Below are 25,508 nucleotides of genomic sequence, written 5' to 3'. Positions count from 1 at the left end.
TTTAAGGAGCAAACTCTACAAAGATCCAGAGCAGGAACTCGGAAAGTGATACCCGCCACCAAGTCCATAAGACTCAACAGAACCACAAATTCCACTGTCATTTATACCTTTCTTTGTGTTAGCTGCTCTTTGTTGTTCAGGTCAGGCCTCACCACAATAATGTAGCATTTAGGGGAAAAAATGCAAGCCAGTAACCCAGCACCAGAAGCCAAGATGGAGAAGATCTCCACAGCCACCATGTATTTTCCTCTGGTGCTCAGATAAGTTGGAATGAAGGAGAGCCAAACACTGCAGAAGACCAGCATGCTGAAGGTGATGAACTTGGCTTCATTGAAGCTGTCAGGCAACTTCCTGGCTAAGAAGGCCACCGTGAAGCTGAAAGTGGCCAGGAAGCCCATGTAGCCCAAAACACAATAGAACATGGAGACTGACCCTTCATTACATAGAAATATGATTTCTTCCGTCATTGAGTGCATGTCCACATCTGGGAATGGGGGAGAGGTTGCCAGCCAGAGGACACAGATTCCTACTTGAACAATGGAGCAGGAAAAGACAATGGAATAAGCCAGTTCTTTGCCTACCCATTTCCTCATATTGGATCCTGGTTTGGTAGCCATGAATGCCAAAACCACCAATATGGTTTTGGCTAAGATGCTGGAGAGGGCCACAGAGAAGACAATGCCAAAAGCAGTTTGCCGGAGAAGGCAAGTCACCATGTTAGGTTTTCCGATAAACAACAAAGAAGAGAGGAAACACAAGAGGAGGGAGATAAGGAGACCATAGGTGAGGCTTCGGTTGTTGGCTTTGACTATGGCTGTATTGCGATGCTTAATGAAGATGCCTAGCACTAGAATTGTGATCAGAGAGAATAAAAGTGCAGAGGAAGTTGAAAGAATGGCCAAGGTTTCATCAAAGGCTAGGAAGTTTGGAATCTTAGGAATGCATAGATCCTGGCCGCTGTTTGGATACTGATCTGCTGGGCAACTGACACATGTATCCATGTCTGAAAATACACAAACAGTGTGTGACAATTTGAAGCAACCAAAAGTATTCTTAAGAATTCCCTCATCACTAGTCCATTTAGTACAGTGGTGCCCCGCAAGACGAATGCCTCGCAAAACGAAAAATGCGCAAGACGAAAGGGTTTTTCGGTTTTTGCATCGCTTCGCTAGACGATTTTCCCTATGGGCTTGCTTCGCAAGAAGAAACGTCTTGCGAGTTCTTGCGAGTTTGTTTCCTTTTTCTTAAAGCCTCTAAGCTGCTAAGCCGTTAATAGCCGCTAAGCCGCTAAGCCGCTAATAGCCGTGCTTCGCAAGACGAAAAAACCGCAAGACGAAGAGATTCGCGGAACGGATTAATTTCGTCTTGCGCGGCACCACTGTATAGTGTTTTCTACGTCAGAATGTATACGGGCCTCAAGTCAAAATGCTTTTGTACCAGGTGTATCAAAAATAAAAGTTGTGTATCAATTCTGGAATTTTCTTCATGGGTAACGTCTTTTTTTTCTTTATTGTCTCCCTGCTTTTTCTTAGAGCCACATAAACAGTACAACAAAATGAGAAATGCATTACAGCTGAAATCTTTGCATCTCAGAAAAGTGAGTTTGATAAGAGTTTCACCCTATTGTCAAACAACCTAATTCTTAGAGGAGAAAACACCACTTCTATTCCACCCAAATTTTGTAGAAGTTGGAGGTAAAATATATTAGCTTCCACTTAAAAAAGAAATCTTCAAGATGCTTTAAAGATTAAAATATATTGATGTTATCTATAAACAGTGAGAAGAACACTTCTGTTAATTTAAGCCTTCTCTCCTGCAGCAGTTTAATGTCAACAAAATTGCCAGGAGCCCAGACGTTCTGCATTATCTTAAGATGTCATCTCTAACCTTTCTCATTTGAAATCATTCCTTCTGGACATGGATGACAATCATAGCAGCAAAACTTCTCTCCCTCCTTCTTTTTCTTCCCGTAACCAGGAAGGCAGTTGGCATTACATAGAGAAAGCGGTGGCACCTATGCAAAGAGATAGGAATAGTTTAATACTATGATATTGTTTTGAGGAATTTATCAAATATCCACTATCAGGTGATTTGATAGTAAATAGGAGGACTAATAGCGTGAAATGATCCGTAGGTACACAAGTGGCACATACAGTGGGGTAAAAAGCTGCTGTTCTAAGCATCATACAAACTTAAGAAGATGTCAGTATTCCCATACCTTAGTGAAGCGTCTGTTCCATTTGATTCTGTCTTCATTAATGGTGAGCTCTTTCCCTGGAGGGGCCTGAGGATCCAAGCTGCCCACTTTGATTCTGACATAGGAATTATTTGGGAAAGTGACCAAGTTGGTAATATCAAAGCCAGCTGCTAACTCTCCATACTCATTTAATGTAATTTCATCCCCAGCACTGTTGTTGAAGGAGATTCTCTGCAGGAATGAGTGGAGCTAAGTGGAAAGAGAATCAAAGTTGAACACTTCAGTTCACAACGAAGAGCATCCATATTTTAGTTGCACATACAGGAGGAGTAGGAAATAATGAATCAGTGCCAATTCAACATTCAACAGACTTGCATCAAGATGGAGAGACCTTAGTCCTGCTTGCCTGAGACCAGCCTTTGTCTGTATCCAAGAAAGGGATGGAATTTGAGAAGTCATGTAAGAGAAGAGATGGGAGCTTATGTTCTCAAAAGATAGGAATGCAACATGAGAACATCGGACTGGACCTTTCCATAGTTTATAGAGTGGATTTGAGCATGATTGGATGTTGGATGCAGAGGAGTGGTAGGAAGCAGCAGCTGGAGAACCCGAAAGGGACGCCCCAAGGAAAGGGGGCTCAGAGCCAGGGGATTGGTGGTGGGATAACAAGGAGTGGTCAGTGGCAGAAGAGGGAGCGGACTGGGAGGAAGAGGTGTCAGAAGCAGAAAAGGCAACAGGGTTAAGGGAACAGGAAGAGGCTGTGGCAGACTGAAATCCAGACTCAAAGGCAGAAGAGGAGAAGGGAGAAACGCAGGGTCTAGAGACAGTGATCAAACAGTTGCTAGCCTCTTCTGGGGACCTACCAGTGAGGCCTGAAACCCCTGGTGATTGGCAGACAGGGAAAGATGAGGGGCTGGGGACAGGGCCTTCCAAGATGTGCCCAGGTAGTGGCAGCTCCCTGGTGGGCTGCTCTTCTGTTTTCTCTTGGATATGAGGATCCCTGCAATAGCCAGTGGCTGGTGTTGGGGTCCTGGTTGTTCTCCCTTAGAATTATGTGCCCAGGGCCAATGGGCCCCAGGCCCCCAACCTTACACCACTGGGTAACTGGACAGGTAAGAGAGACAGAGAGAATTGGGGAGGGTCTTGAGATGGTGATCACACAATTGCTAGCCTCTTCTGGGGATCAGCCAGTAAGGCTTCAGGGCCCAGAAACCCCTGGTGGTTGACAGACAGGGAAAGATGAGGAGTTGGGGAGCTCCCTGATGGGGAGATGACGAAAGATGAGGAGTCGGAGCTCCCTGATGGGCTGCTCTTCTGTTTTCTTTTGGATATGAAGATCCCTGCAAAAGCCAGTGCCTGGGGTTGGGGTCCTGGTTGTACTTGCTCAGAATTATGCGCCCGGGGCCCCCAATCTTACACCACTGGGTAACTGGAGAGGTAAGAGAGACAGAGAGAAGTGGGGAGGGATATTTGGAGAAAACGGAGGGGTTTGCAGCGTGAAGGAGGTAGTTGTTTGTAGTCTGTTGCTTCTGACAGTCTGTGTCATCTAAAGTCTGTTTAGTGTCATTATAGGAAATATTCTAATTCCCATCTTTCATACAATAAATTTACTTAAGGTTCATTTTTAATTTCTTAAGTTTTATTCTTTTATTTCTTTACTGATGATTAAATGCCAACTATCATAATGTACCAATGCAGTGAATGCTTTGTAACAGAGAACAATACCTGCCAAGGTTCTACATATTGAGGAGAGAGTCTTCCCCTAGCACCTCTCCATTTGCAGATGACTGCCGCCAAGTGCATGCTATTTAAGGCATGTGCCAAAGCATAGACAGCATTATAAACACTGTAGCTGTGGCCAGTCATGCTCATTTCAAAAAATGGTGCAGGAAGGCTCTCCAGCATCTCCTCTCCAGTACACATGGTTTCTGAGAGAGTGGAATTTGGTAGTGAACAACTGAATGCATCTTCCCAGAAATCTTGGATAAAACCATCTGTCTCTGTCCAATGAGGGTATACACTCTGAAGAAAGTATTGAAAGTTGTGAATCTCCTTGGAGTGAATTGCAAAGGATATTGCACCATGGAGCATTCGTATTTTAACATTAATTTTTTTTTGAAGGCTATATAATATGAAATCAATTTGGGTAGTTGTAATCCATACTTTTCCTTCACGTGACTTCTTTTGAGAAAATAGTAGCTGAGTAAACTCCATTGTGATTAAAGCAGTTGACAACCATATACTAGATCTACTTTCTCCATATAGAAGAATTGCATTGGCTTTGCTGGTTGTGAAAGTTGGTAACAAAATCCTTGAGTCCTCCAGCATTTCTAGTAAGTTACTGTTATAATGTATATTGGGTTTAACGCTTTCTGTGAATGCCGAACAGATTCCATTCTTGAAAAGCATTGGCTCAATTGTTTGTAAGAAACGTTCCCCAGCTTCATTAGCTGGAGTGATGAGCCCAATCCATTTCCATCTGAAATGCAGAAGTAACTGGATAATTCCCTGATACTGAAGGTCTTCATTGGGGACCATGCGATAAAAGGAAGGGAACTTGGTTCCATAATTTATGGCTGGTTCAAATGAACCATATGAAATCTGGAAAAAGCAAAAGCCAAATGTTTTCAAGTGGAAACAAGAACTCCTGATACTCCAATTTATTCAAATATAAACACGTGCATGCACGCACACTAAAAATATTGAATATATATTGAATCTGTATGCCAAGTTTACCAAGTTTAGGGACAGCACCAACTCCAGCTTATATAGGAAAACACAGATAACCTTGCTCCATGTTTTCTGTTGATATTTATTATGATTATGGCATCATCGCAGCTTCATTCTTGTACATATTGATTGTATTGAAGAATAGGGGAGCATTTGGAGGAGGAGCTTCCGGCGAGCTGCGATGGAGGATTCCTGAATTCCATCACTGCTGTACGTTCCGGAATCAGAGGCTGAGAAGGGAATAATCATCCACCGTACACTCCTCAGGCTGGGGAGTGGCAGCTCAGCCGCAGATCGCCCAACACCTGGCCCCAAATTCAGAAGGAGGGGCTGGGGGCAGCTGAGTGGAAAGCCTGGAACCTTTCTTGGCAACTCTCCAAAGTCACCTCCATTTAGCAGCAAGCTTCCAGTTCTTAAGATGAAAAACTGGATTTAAGTTTTGGACATGATCTGAGCGAAAGGGAAGAAACTACTCTTCTAATTAATTCATCCACTGAGGTGCTAAAAAGGATTCGAACCAAAAAAGGATAAACATCTATGTTGACTTGGTATGTTGGAACTGAAAGGGGGGGTTGAGCCTCCTTTGTTATAATATTTTGTTTTGCTATGCTATATGGCAAAATCCTCCTCTGAAAGAACCAACTGCCTGATTATTTATAGCAAGCGAGACTGGAGAGGTGGTTTATTTGGTGATATAATATGATTCTAATAGTCATTAACTGTGTGGAAAGAACAATTATTCAAAGGTGGAAAACCAAGTTCAAAGTATTCGGCTGCAGATATATTTGGAAGAGGATAAAGAGTTTCCCAACTTTGATTTGCAGAATGACTGGAGAGATGCAAAAAATAACCTTCGGAAGTTTGCCTGGAATTAGAATCGGAATGACGCAGCTCCAATGAGCGGCCATGACCGAAAGTAGATCAGCTTGTCAAATTAAATGCAGAGCCTTTTAATATCTTACTTAATATTTGCATTCCCAGTTTTATATGGCAAAACCTTCCCTGGACAGGTTAACCATTTGAAGGACAGCTGGTCTTAAAGCATTGGGCAGATGCCTTGCTTTGATTTTATCTGGACTGACTTGGCTGCTGCCCAAGTTGAGAAGATTTTTGGACTGGCTTGGTGGAAACATCATTTTGTGAAGAGACACCGTGAACATACAGAGGGAACTCTGGATGTAAATTCCACACAGAATATATTGTTTTGTTTTATCTTGCTTCTTCAGAGTCTGTGAAATGTAATAAGTATTAACATCGGAATGATTTATGGGAACTATCGTGAAAATTATGAAAGCAGCAGAAGTATGAGATGATCAGAACCACCCCGGCCTGAGAACATGGGAAGATACCTCCAATTTTTTTTATAATTTGGCCTAATATTTGGACTGTTTCATGGTTGAATAATATGTATAATATGGAATATTTAATATGATTTGATTGGATTGTTAAAGTGGAAAATTTAATAAATATTATTTTTTAAAAAAAGAAGAATAGGGGAGCATTTATCATGGCTCATGTTAATATACTAAGTGGATGATGAACCAAAACTCCAAGGTTTAAGTGGAGTGATAGAAATTGTTGATCATGTACTTTTGATCTGTAACCTTTGTAATGACTGTAGGGAGCGGTTTATTCTCTGTTTACTAAGAACTCTCTCAGGAAGATTTCCTGGGAAATCCTGAAGATCTCCATTAGATTGTATATAGTATTCATCTCTGAGCACAAAACCAAATCATATAAAATATCAGTAAAATACAAAATACTGTACCAGCACTATTTAAAACAACTAAAATGAAATACAACAATGCAGAAGAAGAGCACAATGCTGACACCACTATATAAGGCTCTGAAGTGACAGATGACAAATGCCAGAACAAAGCAAGAAAACACTTTTTCAATTAGCCTCTGAAAATGAACAATGTTGATTAACATCATACTTTGGGAAAGGACTGTCTTGATTTTTAAGGGGAGGAACATTTTTAGTTAATGTGTTCTCAGTTATTTTTGCCTATGAAGCCAATGTCAATGTCCTATATTCAGTAGCTCACAGGAAGTCAGTGCAGTGCATTCAGGATTGATGTATATGAACCAGTCTAGGTGCCTCCTTTACAAACCTGGTAGCTTTACAGAAATCTCCTATTACATCTATTAAACACAAATTGCCCTTCTTACACACATTGTTGGTTATGCATATTATGGACCTTTTACTTTGTCTATTTCCCCACTCCATATTTATGAATCAGTAGATTCCTAATGCAAGGAAAGCATGAAATCTCTGCTTTTCAAAATCCATATTCTACCTGTGGAATCTTGAAAAGACCTAAGACGTTTGCCATGCACCAAGAGGTATCAGAGCTGAGTCCCCCAATGACTCCTATGATATTTTTCTGGATGCCACACCTGTAGTTGGGAACAAAGTGACGTGATTTAAAGAGCAGGTCCAGGGTGTTTCGGTAGGTCATCTTTGAATCATAATAGCTGTCATAGATGTGGAAGCCGAGAGAGACATTGGGCAACATCCTGGGATTCTCATTGATCTCATCAACAGCAAATACCAAGGCCAGGATTTGCTGGTAGAACTTTGTCAACATCCTGCAAATGAAGTGAGATTTTGTTTAATGGGAAAATTAAACAGTGCACAGAATCTAGATAGGAGAGATTCACCTGCCTCCCTATAAGGAGAGGATGAAGCCAGCAAACTTTATTTACTTATTTGGGCAATCTAAGAATATTGTGTAATTTTAAAAGCTGTTGCATATTTCTTCATTTCTTCAGCAACCCGTGTTTGTTTTTGCCACCTTGAAAATTTAGGTATCACCAAAAACTTCAGTACCATACTACTTTGCTATATACTTTTCCTATTTTTTTATGCCATCTCTTTTCTCTTTCTCCTACTCTCTTTTCTATCTCTCTTTACACAATTAGACTCAAAAAAGCTTATTGTTCATCGACAATATGTACATAGCCTTTATGTACAGATTTCTAATAAAATCTCTCCACACATTTAAAAAATAAAGTTCTATAGCAATCAATCAAAGTTATTTTCTGTCAGATATAGCATATAATGAATAATTATAATAATATTAATTAACAGTTACTTACATTGGGGCATCAATGAAGTCCTGGGAAGGGTGCTTCTTGAAGGATAATTTGGGGTGTATGTAACAGATATGAGATGCCATTGCACCAATGACCAGGTCACCTGGCTCATACCACTCGTGTGGAACATGAACAGGATTATTTGTTGTGCATTGAGCACTTTGTCCTTGGGACACTATATTGGGGAGCAGCAGAAGCAGCAGAAGCAACATCCTGATGGCAAATACCCTTGTGTGCATGGACTCCCCTGCTGCTCTCGACAGTATTAGTCCTCTCCTCCACCTGATATCAACAAGACAAATTGGGTGGCAGCTGACTCTGTCAATTTGGCACTGTCAGGGACATGTATCCACCTTATTGTTAGCTTGAAGATTGTCACAACAGAATGCCTTGGATACCAAATAAGATGCAGTGGTTTGATATGAAAGAGGGAAACTGATAACTGATAAGTAACAGAGCCCTGCCTTGTTGTCTATGGAGCACAGAGGAGCTTATAATTATTTCAGGCTTGCTTGTTGATTCTTTTTTCCTACTGTGGCATTTGGCGGTTCAGTCAGGTAGTTTGATTATTATAATTTGAGTAATGATAGGGGAGAGAATCACTTGTGCAGTGTTTTTGGATTCTATGGCGCATCAGCAGTAGGGGAACTGCCAAAATATAACTATTATTAATTTTTAAATATATATTTTTATTGATTTACCAATATTGTTCCAATAGCGACCTCAATATAACAATACCAATTTTATCTAACTAATGCAATTATGAATGCCAATTATTCAAATGTCAATTATATGATTTAATTAAACGTTTCCCCTTGCATGCTAGGTGACAGCTAGTCTTCTGATTTCTATTTGTGTTGGTATATTTGGTAATTTATAAAGTTTCAATTGAGGAACTCTAAGTGTAATCCTTATTTCTTCCTGCGTGTGACAATTTCCCCCCATGATGTTTTCCTGTCCATATATGGTGCTGGATCCTTCATTCCTGCAACTGTACATATTTCCCATCATGCCCTGGGAGAAGCAGTTATCCCACAGTTTCCAAAAGTCACTGCATCGCTTTGGCCTGTGATTCAGCTTCCAGTAAAAAAGTTGTGTTCATCGTTTTTTTTCCAGCCTACCAGGAAAGGTCTGAATCCAGACCGCAGATAGTGAATCCAAAAGCATCTATTACTGCAGCTGGTAGACAGGAAGCTGGATCTGCCAATGTAATTATATGTGTAATATCACAAAATCATTGGCAAGGAATGAACCTACAAGGTCAGCAGGATTGAGTTGAAATGGCCCCATCCTTTCCCTACTTCCAAATTTGTTAGTACTGGGGCATCCTGCACTCTCCCACCTATGTAACACTGATCAGACATGGTTTGCCATCACATTAACTGAATGGTGGCAGCAATTCTGGATAGCATCCTTGCCTTATCAAGAAGTGGGGGCACTGGATTATAGCATCAATGGGATATCAGATGCACACAAGGCATGATGGAGAACAACAAAAACTTGGAAAAGATGGATGCGCCAAGCTTGGCGCCTCAGTTACTGCTCACGTCCATGTGTCTGCTCTCTCTTTAATATATTGCTCCCACCTCACCAAACAACTTTTTACCCGAAGGCTTAAAAAAAACCCCCTAGAAATCCCAGCATATCCTGTGAGGGATCTTTGTGAGAGGGATAACCAAGAAGTTGGAGTCTCAAGCAGGTGTTCTTTAAATAAACAATAACGATTTATTTTTTAAAGCAAGGTAGTATAATATAAGTCGAGAAACTAAGGTTACTTCAGCAATAATAATATGCTAGTTCACTTCAATTAGTTTCTGAGGTTTGGGCTTTATAGTTGGGTTCCTTTCTAAGGTGGTACTTTCCTTCATTTACCCACCCCTTTAACAAATGCAGCTCCTGAGGTACTTTCAGTAATAGTCTTAAGGGCTCACCACACCCCCCCTTCCTTCACTGGGATTTGGGAGTCTCTTCTTTCCTCAGAAGAGTCTCTCCCCTCCAGATTAGTTTGAGCTGACCTAAGTAGACTCATCTCTTTCAGCTCCTCCTTCTCCTGCCTCACCCTCAGTCTCCCAGAAAGATTTGGTCCTTTTACTCCTGCAGGACAATACACTCAGTCCTTCACGGTACACTCAGAGTGGATGTTTTATTCCAGAACCAACTCTCCCTCCTCCACACTCCTATCCTATCTCCCTAACTCACAATCTCTCCAGCCTCCCTCCTCAACCACCTCAACTCAACCCCCCTCTTAACCACACTCTAACTCCATCTCCCTCGAAGTGTGTTCCTTTCAAACTCTCCCTCCTGGAACCACAGCCAATCAGAGGCTGCTGTTCTTTAAGCATTTGCTGGCAGGAGAAAAAAGTAAAAAGAAATACTTGTGGAACCAACTTTTCCGTCACAATAGGCACAACATTTTACAAGGATTGGAAGAGACACCACAGACAGAATAACTGCCACACACTGGAAGAACAAAGATATAATTTGAGTGCCTCATTTGTAGTTCTATAAATCATTTAATGTGTCAACACAAATAGAAGTTATTAATATTGCAGTTGTATAAGGGATTATTCTTTTCACTGGAATATAATAGAAATTAATAAGATTTTGGAATTCAGAAATAAAGGAAATCATCTAGCAATGGGGAGGGGCACCTAAATTATCTGATTTGGTATTTAAGTGATTAGTATTTGTATTACAATTTGGTATTGTTTTAATGAGGCTATTATTGAATGGTAATTTAAAATTAATAAAAATTATTATAACAGAAATAGCATAACTAGACTTTAGAATCAACTTTAGAAACAACACATCTGTATTCTCTGAAGCCATTTGGCTTATTTGAGATATTCTCTGCCACCACTCTTTCAAACAGGTTAGAAGTATAATTCAGAAAATAAGGCTTGTCCTATTAGTGTTAGTAATATCCAGAGTGTTTTCCTACAGATATGGTTGCATATCTCTGCTACTTTTCTTTGTTAAAACTATTTATTTTAAAAAAGGGGGGAATGGCTGTTTTAAACTTGTCCTTCTTCTGTTCCTCAGCTGTCTTGTAGGTGAGAGATAAAGAATGTAGAGCCCTTAACTATTTCACAATGTTTTTTGTTTCTGGTACCCTGTGTTGTTTCAAGATGAATTTGCAGATTACACGAAGTAATTGATAAGAGACATTTTATTAACAATCATTCATACAGTACATGTACAACATTGAACCACTGAAATTAACCATTTCTAAATAAAAAGGCTGAGAGTTTTGCTATTAAGATTCCATTTGCTTTAAATATACATTAATACATGACAGGGGTGTATGGAGTGTTAGGGAGGGGTAGTAACTCTAGCAAGGGAACAAGTCGTGCTCCTTCTGGGGTAGTTTGTCTACCTCAGATCCCCACCCTGCACTCAGTTCTCACCTGTGGCTCCTAGACGTTGTCAGCCTGCAACAGCAGTCACATTCCACAAAACAGATTCAACTCACTGCCTAAATTAGGTGAGGGCAGCCAATGGGCCTCAAATCTTCAGTGAGTTGGGGAATTTCTCTGCATGCAAAGACAGGATATAGCAGATGAGAGGAAAAGTGGGCCCAATGCTTAAAAAGGTGGCTACTGCAGGTGCTGTAGAGGGAAATGAGGGGCAGATGGGTTTCGTAAACCTAAGAAGGGAGCTCACCTAGGAGAAGAAAACTTTGAACCTAAACCTCCATTGCTTTACAGCATTACTCATTTGTGAAAAAGGCTTTGGGTGTGGAACCTGAGGAAAAATCTGTACCCATTGCCTTAGGAAAATCTTTGGCAGACAAAAAAGTTAAGAAGCAAACTCTACACTTATCCAGAGCAGGGACCCAGAAAGTGATACCAGCCAGCAAGCCCATGTATTCTCAGACCCAACAGAACCACAAATCCCACTGTCATTTATACCTTTCTTTGGGTTAGCTGCTCTTTGTTGTTCAGGTCTGGCCTCAGCACAATTATGTAGCATTTAGGGGAGAAAATGCAACCCAGCAACCCAGCACCAGAAGCAAAGATGGAGAAGATCTCCACAGCCACCATGTATTTTCCTCTGGTGCTCAGGTAGGTTGGAATGAAGGAGAGCCAAACACTGCAGAAGACCAGCATGCTGAAGGTGATGAACTTGGCTTCGTTGAAAGTGTCAGGCAACTTCCTGGCTAGGAAGGCCACCGTGAAGCTGATAGTGGCCAGGAAGCCCATGTAGCCCAAAACACAATAGAACATGGAAACTGACCCTTCATTACAAAGAAATATGATTTCTTCAGTCATTGCGTGCATGTCCACATCTGGGAATGGGGGAGAGGTTGCCAGCCAGAGGACACAGATTCCTACTTGAACAATGGAGCAGGAAAAGACAATGGAATAAGCCAGTTCTTTGCCTACCCATTTCCTCATATTGGATCCTGGTTTGGTAGCCATGAATGCCAAAACCACCAGTATGGTTTTGGCTAAGATGCTGGAGAGGGCCACAGAGAAGACAATGCCAAAAGCAGTTTGTCGGAGAAGGCAAGTCACCATATTAGGTTTTCCAAGAAACAACAAAGAAGAGAGGAAACACAAGAGGAGAGAGATAAGGAGACCATAGGTGAGGCTTCGGTTGTTGGCTTTGACTATGGTTGTGTTGCGATGCTTAATGAAGACGCCGAGCACCAAAACTGTGATCAGAGAGAATAGAAGTGCAGAGGAAGTTGAAACAATGGCCAAGTTTTCATCAAAGGCTAGGAAGTTTGGAATCTTAGGAATGCATAGATCCTGGCCGCTGTTTGGATACTGATCTGCTGGGCAACTGACACATGTTTCCATGTCTGAAAATACACAAACAAAGCATGACAATTTGAAGTAACCAAAAGTATTCTTAAGAATTTCACATCACTAGTCCATTTAGCATAGTGTTTTCTACGTCAGAATGTATGAGCTTCAAGACCAAATGCTTTTGTACTAGGTGTATCAAAAATAAAACTTGTGTATCAATTCTGGAATTTTCTACATGTGTGACATCTGTTTTCACTGTCCCCCTGCTTTTTCTTAGAGCCACATAAACAGTACAACAAAATGAGAAATAAATTACATCTGAAATCTTTGGATCTCAGAAAAGCGAGTTTGATAAGACTTTCACCCTATTGTCAAACAACCTCATTCTTAGAGGAGAAAACACCACTTCTATTCCACCCTAATTTTGAAGAAGTTGGAAGTAAAATATATTAGCTTCCACTTAAAAAAGAAATCTTCAAGATGTTTTAAAGATTAAAATATATTGATGTTATCTATAAACAATGAGAAGAACACATCTGTTAATTTAAGCCTTTTCTCCTGCAGCAGTTTAATGTCAACAAAATTTCCAGGAGCCCAGAGGTTCTGCATTATCTTAAGATGTCATCTCTAACCTTTCTCATTTGAAATCATTCCTTCTGGACATGGATCACAATCATAGCAGCAAAACTTCTTCCCCTCCTTCTTTTTCTTCCCGTAACCAGGATGGCAGTTGGCATTACATACAGAAAGCGGTGGCACCTATGCAAAGAGATAGGGAAAGTTTAATATTAAGATATTGTTTTGGGGAATTTTTCAAATATCCATTATCAGGTGATTGAACAGGGGTTCACATGGTGTTCCTTTTGTGGTGGCTCAAGGAATTTAAGGTAACCCATTATAGTAGTTCTGCTCCCACCTGCAGGGTCACTACAAGCAAATTATCCCATGACTTTTGGGTTGTGGTGTCCTGTTAGGCCCCATTCTGCCTCCTATGGTATTTATCATCTATATGAAACTCTTAGGAATATTATTATTATTATTATTATTGGAATAATAAGATCTGGCACATGGCATCATCTGTATGCTGATGATATGCAGTTCTACCTTTCCATTTAATTAGAATGAAAGGAGGGACTGAAGTTATTTGACAGGTGTCTGGAGTGAGTCATGGATCTGATGGGGGCTGAATCCTTATCACAGAGAAGTGTTTTGGGTGGGTGGTTCCTACACCTGCCTTGTTCTGTGAGGGGTTGCATTCCCTTTGAAGCAAGAGATCTGGGAGCACTCCTTGATTCTAACTCATCACTAGAGTCTGAAGTATTTTTTGGTGCTAGCTAGGAGTCCTCCACCCACCTTAGACCTATTCACCAGCTACAACCACTCCTAGGTATATATATCCTGAACTTGCTTCATACAAAATCAAGAAAATTATGAAGTTCATTCTCAACCCAAATACTGATACAGCCAGCTTAGTGTTTAATCTAATTCCACTAACTGGAGAACTGCTTCATGGATTTCATAAACAAGAATGCTGGATGATGCTGGACTCCCTGATAGCCATTGCTCCTTCTTAGTGGGAGATGTCTTCTACACATGTTGCTCATTTTGATATTGTGGCTCATTTGTTTTTGTACTGATAGACCTTACAGCGTTTATTAAAGGACAATATTTTCTCCTGGATGGCTTATTGACATGCAATAAACAAAAAGGGAATGTCAGTGTAATGGGAATTGGGGTTGCTTGTGCGTAAATTCCAAACTGCTCCCAGCTGTTGGGGTAGCTAAACCTTTCCCTGATTTGACAGCCCTTACAAGGCGACTGTCTCAGTCACTGGCAGAATCCGTCAGTGGGCGTTCCCTAAACCTCTTCCAACATAAAAGCTGTTTGACGCCAAGTCTCCTCCTAGCCTCCCTGCGCGGAAGTCTCCTGCGCAGAGTGGGCGTGGCCAGCGGAGGACCTGGGCTCTCCCCGCTGGACCCTGTGGAAGGGTCTTGGAGCCCTCTCTCCGAAGACCTTCCCTCCTCCCCTTCTTTCCTGGTGTCACGCCGATTTCCTTCCCCGATGGAAGTGTTCTCCCTCTCCCTGCTGGTCCCTTCTCCTGCATCATCGGAGAGCCCTATCTCCACTCTGGGCTCCGATGTCAGTTCCCTGACAGTCATGTAATACTATGTACAAAGAAAAGTGCCAATAGCAAAATTGAAGGCCAACAAGCACAGCCTCAGAGGCTGAAGGTGCAAACATACAGGACAAGTCACTCTTTCAAAAAGAGAATCTCTCCATTAAAGCACTATCCATCTAGATATGAAAACTATATATGAAAAATAAGCTATATTAAATAATAAATTTCAAAATTATTAATGCATGAAATGCTTTTGTTACATCCCATTCTGTGGAAAACCAGGGACTGTGCCATTTTTTTCCATACCTGAGTGAAGGCTCTGTGCCATTTGATTTGGTCCTCCTTAATGGTGAGCTCTTTGCCAGGAGGGGCCTGAGGATCCAGCCTTCCCACTTTGACTCTGATGTATGATCTATTTGGGAAAGTGACCAAGTTTGTAATATCAAGGCCAGCTGCTAACTCTCCATATTCATTTAATGTAATTTCATCCCCAGCACTGTTGTTGAATGAGATTCTCTGCAGGAATGAGTGGAGCTAAGAGGAAGAGCATAAAAAGGTCTATAAAACATTTGAATAGTCTGATTAAGATTGTTGAATAGCTTTCCTAGACGGAATGAATTCCTTTTCCTCTAGAAGTTGAACACTTCAGTCCACAATGGAGAGGAGGAGGGAGAAAAGCAGGGTCTAGAGACAGTGATCACACTGTTGCTAGCCTCTTCTGGGGACCTACCAGTGAGTATAGGTTTGGCTTCAGGGTGCCAGAAACCCCTGGGTAGACAGGGAAAGATGGGGTCTTCCAGGACATGCCCAAATGAGGATCCAGTGCCTGGTGTGGGGGAAGCCAGTGCCTGGTGTGGGGGTTCTGTTTGTGCTCCTTTAGAATTGTGTAAACTGGGGCACGGGCCCCTGGCCTCCATCCTTACACCACTGGGTAACTGGACAGGTAAGAGAGACAGAGAGAATCGCGGAGGGATGTGGTTGGCACAGCTTCAGTTACATGTAGTTTTTGGTAGTGTGTTGCTTGTGAAAGCCTGTGTCATCTAAAGTCTGTGCAGTATCATTATAGGAAATATTCTAATTCCCATCTCTGATAAAAATTTCTAAAGGTTTATTTTTTAATTTCTTAAGTTTTATTCTTTTATTTCTTTACTGATAATTAAATGCCAACTCACGTAATGGATCAATGCAGCGAATGCTTTGTAAGAGAGAACATTACCTGCCAAGGATCTGCATACTGAGGAGATAGTTTTCCCTTAGCATCTCTCCTGTTGCGGATGGTTCCAGCCAAGTGCATGCTATTTAAGGCATGTGCCAAAGCATAGACAGCATTATAAATACTGTAGCTGTGGCCAGTCATGCTCATTTCAAAAAATGGTGCAGGGAGGCTCTCCAGCATCTCCTCTCCAGTACACACAGTTTTTGAGAGAGTGGAATTTGAAAGTGAACAACTGAATGCATCTTCCCAGAAATCTTGAATAAAACCATCTGTCTCTGTCCAATGAGGATATACACTCTGAAGAAAGTCTTTAAAGTTGTGAATCTCCTTGACGTGAATTGCAAAGGAGATAGCACCATGGAGCATTTGTATATTAACATTAAATTTTTTTTGCAGGCTATATAATATGAAATCAATTTGGGTAGTTGTGATCCATACTTTTCCTTCACGTGACTTCTTTTGAGGAAATAGTAGCTGATATAACTCCATTGTGCTTAAAGCAACTGACAACCATATAATAAATCTACTTTCTCCGTATACAAGAACTGCATTGGCTCTGCTGGTTGTGAAAGTTGGTAACAAAATCTTTATGTCCACCATTTCTTGTAAGTTAGCATTATCACGTATATTGTGTTTAAATCTTTCTGTGAATGCTGAACAGATTCCATTCTTGAAAAGCATTGGCTCAATGTTCTGCAAGAAACGTTCTCCAACTTCATTAGCTGGAGTCATGACCCCAACCCATTTCCATCTGAAATGCAGAAGTAACTGGATAATTCCCTGAAACTGAAGAAATTCATTGGGGACCATGCGGTAAAAGGAAGAGAACTTGTTTCCATAATTTATGGCTGGTTCAAATGAACCGTATGAAATCTGGAAAAAGCAAAAGCCAAATGTTTCCAAGTGGAAACAAGAAATCATGATATCCCAAAAACATTTGTATATAAACACGTGCGCACACACACACTAAAATATTGAATATATATTGAATCTATATCCCAAGTTTACCAAGTTTAGGGAGAGCACCAACCCCAGCTTATATAGGAAAACACAGATAACCTTGCTCAATGTTTTCTGTTGATATTTATTATTATTATGGCATCATCACAGCTTCATTCTTGTACATATTGATTGTATCCAAGAATAGGGGAGCATTTGGGAGAGGAGCTTTCGGCTAGCTGCGATGGAGGATTGCTGAATTCCATCACTGCCGTACGTTCCGGAATCAGAGGCTGAGAAGGGAGTAATCAGCCACCCTACACTCCTCAGGCTGGGGAGTGGCAGCTCATCCACAGATCTCCCAACACCTGGTCCCAAATTCAGAAGGAAAAGGGGAGGCTGGGGGACGCTTGATGGAAAGCCTGGAACGTTTCTTGTTGTTGTTTTTTTAATAAATTTTTATTGGTTTTACAACATATATTAACACACAAAAACTAACAATTCACAACATAACACATTAACAGACAAACATATAAACACGTATAATTTCTTAACCTTTTTTTCTTAGACCTTATTTCAACGACTTCCCCATACCTCCCTTTTCTGCATCCCTGTTTTAAACTTTTTCAGCAACCCCTAATTTCAATTACTTATAATTCAATTTCATTGATCCTTTTTCTCTTACCCAATCATTTGTCGCTGCAATTCTGTTTTACACTACCCATGACATTTTAGCACTCATTAATTTTACAACAGTTCTTAATCAGGGAGTTGGTTCTTTCAGAGTAGGAAGTTTGCCTAGAATTAGAATTGGAATGATGCAGCTCCAATTAAACGAGCAGCCATGATCGGAGGTAGATCAGCTTGTCAAATTAAATGCGGAGCCTTAGGGGGATAGGTGCCTTTTAATATCTTACTTAATATTTGCATCCCCAGTTTTATATGGCAAAACCTTCCCTGGACAGGTTAACCATTTGAAGGACAGCTGGTCTTAAAGCATTGGGCAGATGCCTTGCTTTGATTTTATCTGGACTGACTTGGCTGCTGCCAGAGGTGAGAAGCTTTTTGGACTGGCTTGGCGGAAACATCATTTTGTGAAGAGACACCGTGAACATACAGAGGGAACTCTGGATGTAAATAACACAGAGAATATATTGTTTTGTTTTATATTGCTTGTTCAGAGGCTGTGAAATGTAATGAGTATTAAGATTGGAATGATTTATGGGAACTATCATGAAAATTATGAAAGCAGCAGAAGTATGAGATGATCAGAACCACCCCCGACCTCAGAACATGGGAAGATATCTTCAATTTTTTTATATAATTTGGCATAATATGTATAATATTTGAATAATATGTAAAATTTGGAATATTTAATATGATTTGGTTGGATTGTTAAAATGGAAAATTTAATAAATAGTATTTTTTTTAAAAAAGAAGAATAGGGGACCATTTATCATGGCTCATGTTAATATACTAAGTGGATGATGAAGCAAAACTCCAAGGTGTAAGTGGAGTGATAGAAATTGTTGATCATGTACTTTTGATCTGTAACCTTTGTAATGATTGTAGGGAGCGGTTGATTCTCTATCTACTAAGAACTCTCTCAGGAAGATTTCCTGGGAAATCCTGAAGATCTCCATTAGATTGTGTATACTATTCATCTCTGAGCACAAAACCAAATCATATAAAATATCAGTAAAATACAAAATACGGTACCAGCACTATTTAAAACAACTAAAATGAAACACAACAATGTAGCAGAATAGCACAATGCTGACACCACTATATAATGCTCTGAAGTGACAGATGACAAATGCCAGAACAAAGCAAGAAAACACTTTTTCAATTAGCCTCTGAAAGTGAACAATGTTGATTAAAATTATACTTTGGGAAAGGACTATCTTGATTTTTACGGGCAGGAACATTTTTAATTAATGTGTGCTCAGCTATTTTTGCCTATGAATCCAATGCCAATGTCAAATACTGAGTACCTCACAGGAAGCCAGTGCAGTGCTTTCAGGATTGATGAATATGAACCAGTCTAGGTGCCTGCTTTACATAAAAGGTAAAGGAATCCCTGACCATCAGGTCCAGTCATGACTGACTCTGGGGTTGCGGTGCTCATCTCGCTTTATTGGCCAAGGGAGCCGACGTACAGCTTCCGGGTCATGTGGCCAGCATGATTAAGCATCTTCTGGTGAACCAGAGCAGCGAACTGAAACACTGTTTACCTTCCTGTCGGAGCAGTTCCTATTTATCTTCTTGCACTTTGACAACCTTTTGAACTGCTAGGTTGGCAGGAGCAGGGACCGAGCAACGGGAACTTACCCCGTCATGGGGATTCAAAGCGCCGACCTTCTGATCGGCAAGTCCTAGGCTCTGTGGCTTAACCCACAGCACCACCCCGCGTCCCATGCCTCCTTTACAAACCTGGCAGCTTTACAGCAATATTCTATTACATCTATTACACACAAATGGTCCATGTTACACACATTGTTGGATATGCATATTATACCCCTTTTACTTTGTTCATTCTCCCACTCCATATTTATGAATCAGTAGATTCCTAAAGCAAGGACAGCATGAAATCTCTGTTTTTCAAAATCCATATTCTACCTGTGGAATCTTGAAAAGACCTAAGACGTTTGCCATGCACCAGGAGGTATCAGAGCTGAGTCCCCCAATGACTCCTATGACATTTTTCTGGATGCCACACCTGTAGTTGGGAACAAAGTGACGTGATTTAAAGAGCAGGTCCAGAGTGTTTCGGTAGGTCATCTTTGAATCATAATAGCTATCATAGATGTGGAAGCCGAGAGAGACATTGGGCAACATCCTGGGATTCTCGTTGATCTCATCAACAGCAAACACCAAGGCTAGGATTTGCTGGTAAAACTTTGTCACCACCCTGCAGATGAAATAAGAGTGGGAAAATTAATCATAATCTAGGTATGAGAGACTCACCTGCCTGCCTATCGAAAGAAAGGACAAAGCCCGCAAAGTTTATTTACTTATTGGGCAGTCTCATAATACTGTGTCATTAAAAAAGCCGTCGCACATTTCTTCGATATCTTCAGCAACCAGTGTTTGTTTTCACCAGCTTGAAAATTTGGGTATCATCAACAAAGTTGAGTACAACACTTTTGGCTATATGTTTCTCCTAGGTTTTCATGCCTTTTCTCTTTCTCCTACTCTCTTTTCCGTCTGTCAACATTGTCAACACCCTGCAAATGAAGTGAGATTTTGTTTGTGACAAAGTGCTCAGAATCTAGATAGGAGAGATTCACCTGCCTGCCTATAAAGAGAGGATGAAGCCAGCAAAGTTTATTTACTTATTTGGGCAATCTAAGAATACTGTGTTTGTTTTCAGTACCTTGAAAATTTGGGTATCATCAAAAAAATTCAGTACCGTTCCTATTTTTTTATTCCATCTCTTTTCTCTTTCTGCTACTCTCTTTTCTATCTCTCTTTACACAATTAGAATCCAAAACGCTTATAGTTCATTGAGAGTATGAACACAGCCTATCTGCACAGAGATTTCTAATAAAATCTCTCGACACATTAAAAAAATAAAGTTCAAAAGCTATCCCCCCCAATCAATCATATCAGGAATAATTAAAATAATATTAATTAACGGTTACTTACAGTGGGGCATCAATGAAGTCCTGGGAAGGGTGTTTCTTGAAGGATAATTTGGGGACTATGTAATAAATATGAGATGCCATTGCACCAATGACCAGGTCACCTGGCTCATACCACTCGTGTGGAACATGAACAGGATTATTTGTGGTGCATTTAGTACTTTGTCCTTGGGACACTATATTGGGGAGCAGCAGAAGCAGCAGGAGCAACATCCTGATGGCAAATACACTTGTGTGCATGGACTCCCCTGCTTCTCCCGACAGTATTATTCCTCTCCTCCACCTGATCTGAACAAGACAAATTGGGTGGCAGCTGACTCTGTCAATTTGGCACTTTAAAGGACATGTATCCACCTTATTGTTAGCTTGAACATTGTCACAACAGAATGCCTTGGATACCAAATAAGATGCAGTGGTTTGATATGAATGAGGGAAACATAACTGATAAGTAACAGAGCCCAGCCTAGTTGTCTATGGAGCAGAGAGGAGCTTATAATCATTTCAGGCTTGCTTGTTGATTCTTTTTTTGCACTGTGACATCTGGAGGTTCAGTCAGGTGGATTGATTATTGTAATTTTAGTAATGATAGCGACCTCATTATAACAATACCAATTTTATCTAATTAATGCAATTATGAATGCCAATTATTCAAATATCAATTATATGATTTAATTAAACTTTTCCCCTTGGTGCTATATTTGATGGCTTCATTCTTCTTCATTATTTCTGTGTTCCACTATGTTAATAATTTCCATTGCATTCCATGCACATATAATAATCTCTTATATAACGGCTACAGTCTTGTGATTTCTATTTGTATTAGGTAATTTATAAACTTTCAAGTGAGGAACTTTAAGTGTAGTCCTTATTCTTTCCTGAGTGTGACAATTTCCCCTCATGATGTTTTCCTGTCCATATATGATGCTGTATCCTTCATTCCTGCAACTGTTGATGGTTCCCAAGATGCCCTGGGAGAAGTGGTTATCCCACATTTTCCAAAAGTCACTGCATCGCTTTGTCCTGTGATTCGGCTTCCAGTAAAAAAGCAGTGTTCACCATTTTTTCCAGCCTAGGAGGAACGGTCTGAATCCAGACTGCAGATACTGAATCCAAAAGGATTTATTACTGCAGCTGGTAGACAGGAAGCCGGATCTGCCAATGTAATTATATTTGTAACATCACAAAATCGTAAGCAAGGAATGAACCTACAAGGTCAGCAGGATGTCTAGAATTGAGCTGGCCCCATCCTTTCCCCGCTTCCTAATTTGTTAGTACTGTGGTATCCATCACTCTCCCACCTATATAACACTGATCAGACATAGTTTGCCATCATATTAACTGAATGGTGGCAGCAATTCTGAATAGCATCCTTGTCTTATCAAGAAGTGGGGACAATGGATTATAGCATCAATAGACCAATGGGATATCGGATCCACACAAAGCATGATGGAGAACAACAACAACTTGGAAAAGATGGATGCGACAAACTTGGCACCTCAGTTACCACTCAAGCCCATGTGTCCGCTCTCTCTTAAATATATTGCCCCCACCTCACCGAACAACCTTTGACCCGAAGGCTTAAAAACAAAACCTCACTATACCAGGGGGATCTTTGTGAGGGGGATAACCAAGAAGTTGGAGTCTCGGGGGGGCGGCGGCTAGGGGCGCATTGGAAGATGGCCGGCAATACCATCTCTCCGGCTCACACGAGGAAATTAAGAGGCTGATATGGGAGTATGCAGCCTCCCTTGTTACCCCAGGGAATGGGGGGACACTGCCTTCGCCTGCGGTGCCGATAAATCACCCCTGAGTTCGAAAGATGCAGGGGGTGAGGGCACTAGGCGCATAGCCCTTGTGTGGGTTCTCGGCTCTCCCGGACGCTGTCTCCGATAGTGCGCCTGGTTGCAGCAGCTCAAAATAAACAATTAGAGAGCAGCAAATGCACATGTTTCGAGTGAAGAATGGGAGTTGAGACTGCTATGTGAAGGGACCTCTGTGAAGTCGAGCGACGGGCTGGATTCAACAGGAAAATATATCAAGAAGAAGACACAACAAAGGGTCAGTATGTCGGAACGGGACGGAATGGGGGGAGGAAACTTTTCTTTTTTTATCTTACATGATTACATAACAATCCCCCCCCAAGAAGAATCATTGCAAATACTGATTATAAGTGGGATGATTAAGAACTGTGTGGAAATGTATTACTAATCAAAGACATGGTTTGTGGAATATCTGGAAAGGAATGAAAGGCCTTTGGAATGACGCAGTTATAAAAAGAGACTCGCTAGGAAGCAGGCCTGGTTGCAGGATTTACGATCGAGGGGGAGGAGATCATGGCTTTGTTATCATATTGGACTGTGAGTTTGACCTGGCAGAACTCCCTAAGAAGATTGAGGAGAGAGTGAGAGGCCTGCAAGGATTAACGGGTAGACTTTAAGAATGATTTGTACGCAGTGATGAAATGGCGTCTGTCTATTTGAATATGGCTCTTGGAGGAATGGAAAATCTACACAGGACTATAACAACGTTTGTTTTTAACCCGCTTGTGGAGACTATCAGAGGTCACAAAGAAAGGATTATATGATAACAAGAAGATGAGGAAAACAATAAAGAGAAGATTGGACAGAACTGTGAATACTATTTGGACAGAACTGTGAATATTAAAGCAGCAGCAGTAGAGATGTTTGGATCCCTTTCTGAGCTCGAAGCATGGGTACCCCCAACAAAAAATTAAAAATTTGGCTCTGTAATTTGGAATTAATGTGATTTGATTGGTTTGTTAATAAAAATTATATTAAAAAAAGAAAAAGAAGTTGGAGTCTCGAGCAGGTGTTCTTTAAATAAACAATAAAGATTTATTTTTAGAACAAGGAAGTATAATACAAGTGGAGAAACTTAGGTTACTTCAATAAGAATACACTAGTTCACTTCAATTCACTTTATAGTTTGTTTCCTTTCTAAGGTGGTACTTGTCGAATTCAAGCCAGCAGAGCCAGCGAAGCTCTGAGGAATTTGGCCACCCTCCAGGTGCCCGGCTTGAATTCTTGTTGACCTCCTGTCTTCCTCCCGGCAAGATCAAGGGAGGTCTCCAATCGGCGATTCTTCCCAACGTGAAGAAGAACACACCATTCCTCCCCCTCCCATCACCAGGGGGGTGGGAAAGAGACAGACAGAAATATATTTACATACTTTTATTTCTGTCGTTCCAGCAGTACAGAGAAAACATGTCTGTACCCTCACATCCCCACTGCAGAGAGAGAATAACTCCACCCATGTACTTCCAGTACAGGGTCATGTGCCACTCTGAGCTAACATCCGGCGCTCAGTGCACTGAACAGACCGTCCCTGGTTCCCACGGTACGGTCTCATAACATCAGCTTCCTGTTTACCATTCCAGCCACCTGGAGCTCGCTTCTGCATTGCTCCTTTTTCGTAACAGTACTTTCCTTCATTTACCCACCCCTTTAACAAATGCAGCTCCTGAGGTACTTTCAGTAATAGTCTTAAGGGCTCACCCCCCCTTCCTTCACTGGGATTTGGAAGTCTCTTCTTTCCTCAGAAGAGTCTCACCCCTCCAGATTAGTTTGAGACATAAGCAGACTCATCTATTTCAGCTCCTCCTTCTCCTGCCTCACCCTCAGTCTCCCAGCAAAATTTGGTCCTTTTATTCCTGCAGGACAATACACTCAGTCCTTCACAGTACACTCAAGGTGGATGTTTTATTCCAGAACCAACTCTCCCTCCTCCACACTCCTATCCTCTCTCCCTAACTTCTAGCCTCTCCAGCCTCCCTCCTCAACCACCTCAACTCAACCCCCTTCTTAACCACACTCTAACTCCATCTCCCTCGAAGTGTGTTCCTTTCAAACTCTCCCTCCTGGAACCACAGCCAATCAGAGGCTGCTGTTCTTTAAGCATTTGCTGGCAGGAGAAAAAAGTAAAAAGAAATACTTGTGGAACCAACTTTTCCGTCACAATAGGCACAACATTTTACAATGATTGGAAGAGACACCACAGACAGAATAACTGCCACACACTGGAAGAACAAGGATATAGTTTGAGTGCCTCATTTGTAGTTCTATAAATAATTTAATGTGTCAACACAAATAGAAGTTATTAACATTGCAGTTGTTGTATAAGGGATTATTATTTTGACTGGAATATAATAGAAATTAATAAGATTTTGGAATGCAGAAATAAAGGAAATCATCTAGCAATGGGGGGCAGCTAAATTATCTGTTTTGGTATTTAAGTGATTAGTATTAGTATTACAATTTGGTATTGTTTTAATGAGGCTATGATTGAATGGTAATTTAAAATTAATAAAAATTATTATAACAGAAATAGCATAACTAGACTTTAGAATCAACTTTAGAAACAACACATCTGTATTTTCTGAAGCCATTTGGCTTATTTGAGATATTCTCTGCCACCACTCTTTCAAACTGGTTAGAAGTATAATTCAGAAAAAAAGGCTTGTCCTATTAGTGTTAGTAATATCCAGTGTGTTTTCCTCCAGATATGGTTGCATATCTCTGCTACTTTTCTTTGTTAAAACTATTTTTTTTAAAAAAAAGGGGGGAATGGCTGTTTTAAACTTCTCCTTCTTCTGTTCCTCAGCTGCCTTGTAGGTGAGAGATAAAGAATGTAGAGCCCTTAACTATTTCACAATGTTTTTTGTTTCTTGTACCCTGTCTTCAAGATGAATTTGCAGATTACACGAAGTAATTGAAAAGAGACTTTTTATTAACAATCATTCATACAGTACATGTACAACATTGAACCACTGAAATTAACCATTTCTAAATAA

At 40.8% G+C, this 25,508-nt stretch overlaps 2 protein-coding genes across 2 annotated transcripts; both read right to left on the bottom strand.

Moving 5' to 3' along the window:
• Position 1: 1 nt before the first annotated feature.
• Positions 2-4,735, bottom strand: LOC310748519 (vomeronasal type-2 receptor 26-like; the record flags this gene model as incomplete). The annotated part of the gene is made up of 4 exons (XM_083584350.1): positions 2-1,003; positions 1,888-2,014; positions 2,219-2,446; positions 3,923-4,735. 4 exons carry the CDS (start codon positions 4,733-4,735, stop codon positions 102-104), a joined length of 2,070 nt encoding a protein of 689 aa, XP_083440476.1. The 3' UTR covers positions 2-101.
• A 6,562-nt stretch (positions 4,736-11,297) lies between these two features.
• Positions 11,298-20,911, bottom strand: LOC310748518 (vomeronasal type-2 receptor 26-like; the record flags this gene model as incomplete). The annotated part of the gene is made up of 7 exons (XM_083584349.1): positions 11,298-12,833; positions 13,413-13,539; positions 15,206-15,433; positions 16,554-16,988; positions 18,092-18,238; positions 19,674-19,965; positions 20,703-20,911. 7 exons carry the CDS (start codon positions 20,909-20,911, stop codon positions 11,932-11,934), a joined length of 2,340 nt encoding a protein of 779 aa, XP_083440475.1. The 3' UTR covers positions 11,298-11,931.
• Positions 20,912-25,508: the final 4,597 nt, after the last annotated feature.

Source organism: Podarcis filfolensis (assembly GCF_964270895.1).
Source record: "Podarcis filfolensis genome assembly, chromosome: 13".
Taxonomy (NCBI): Eukaryota; Metazoa; Chordata; class Lepidosauria; order Squamata; family Lacertidae; genus Podarcis; species Podarcis filfolensis.
The sequence above is the reverse complement of the archived record's forward strand: the minus strand, read 5'-3'. Positions and strand labels throughout refer to the sequence as shown.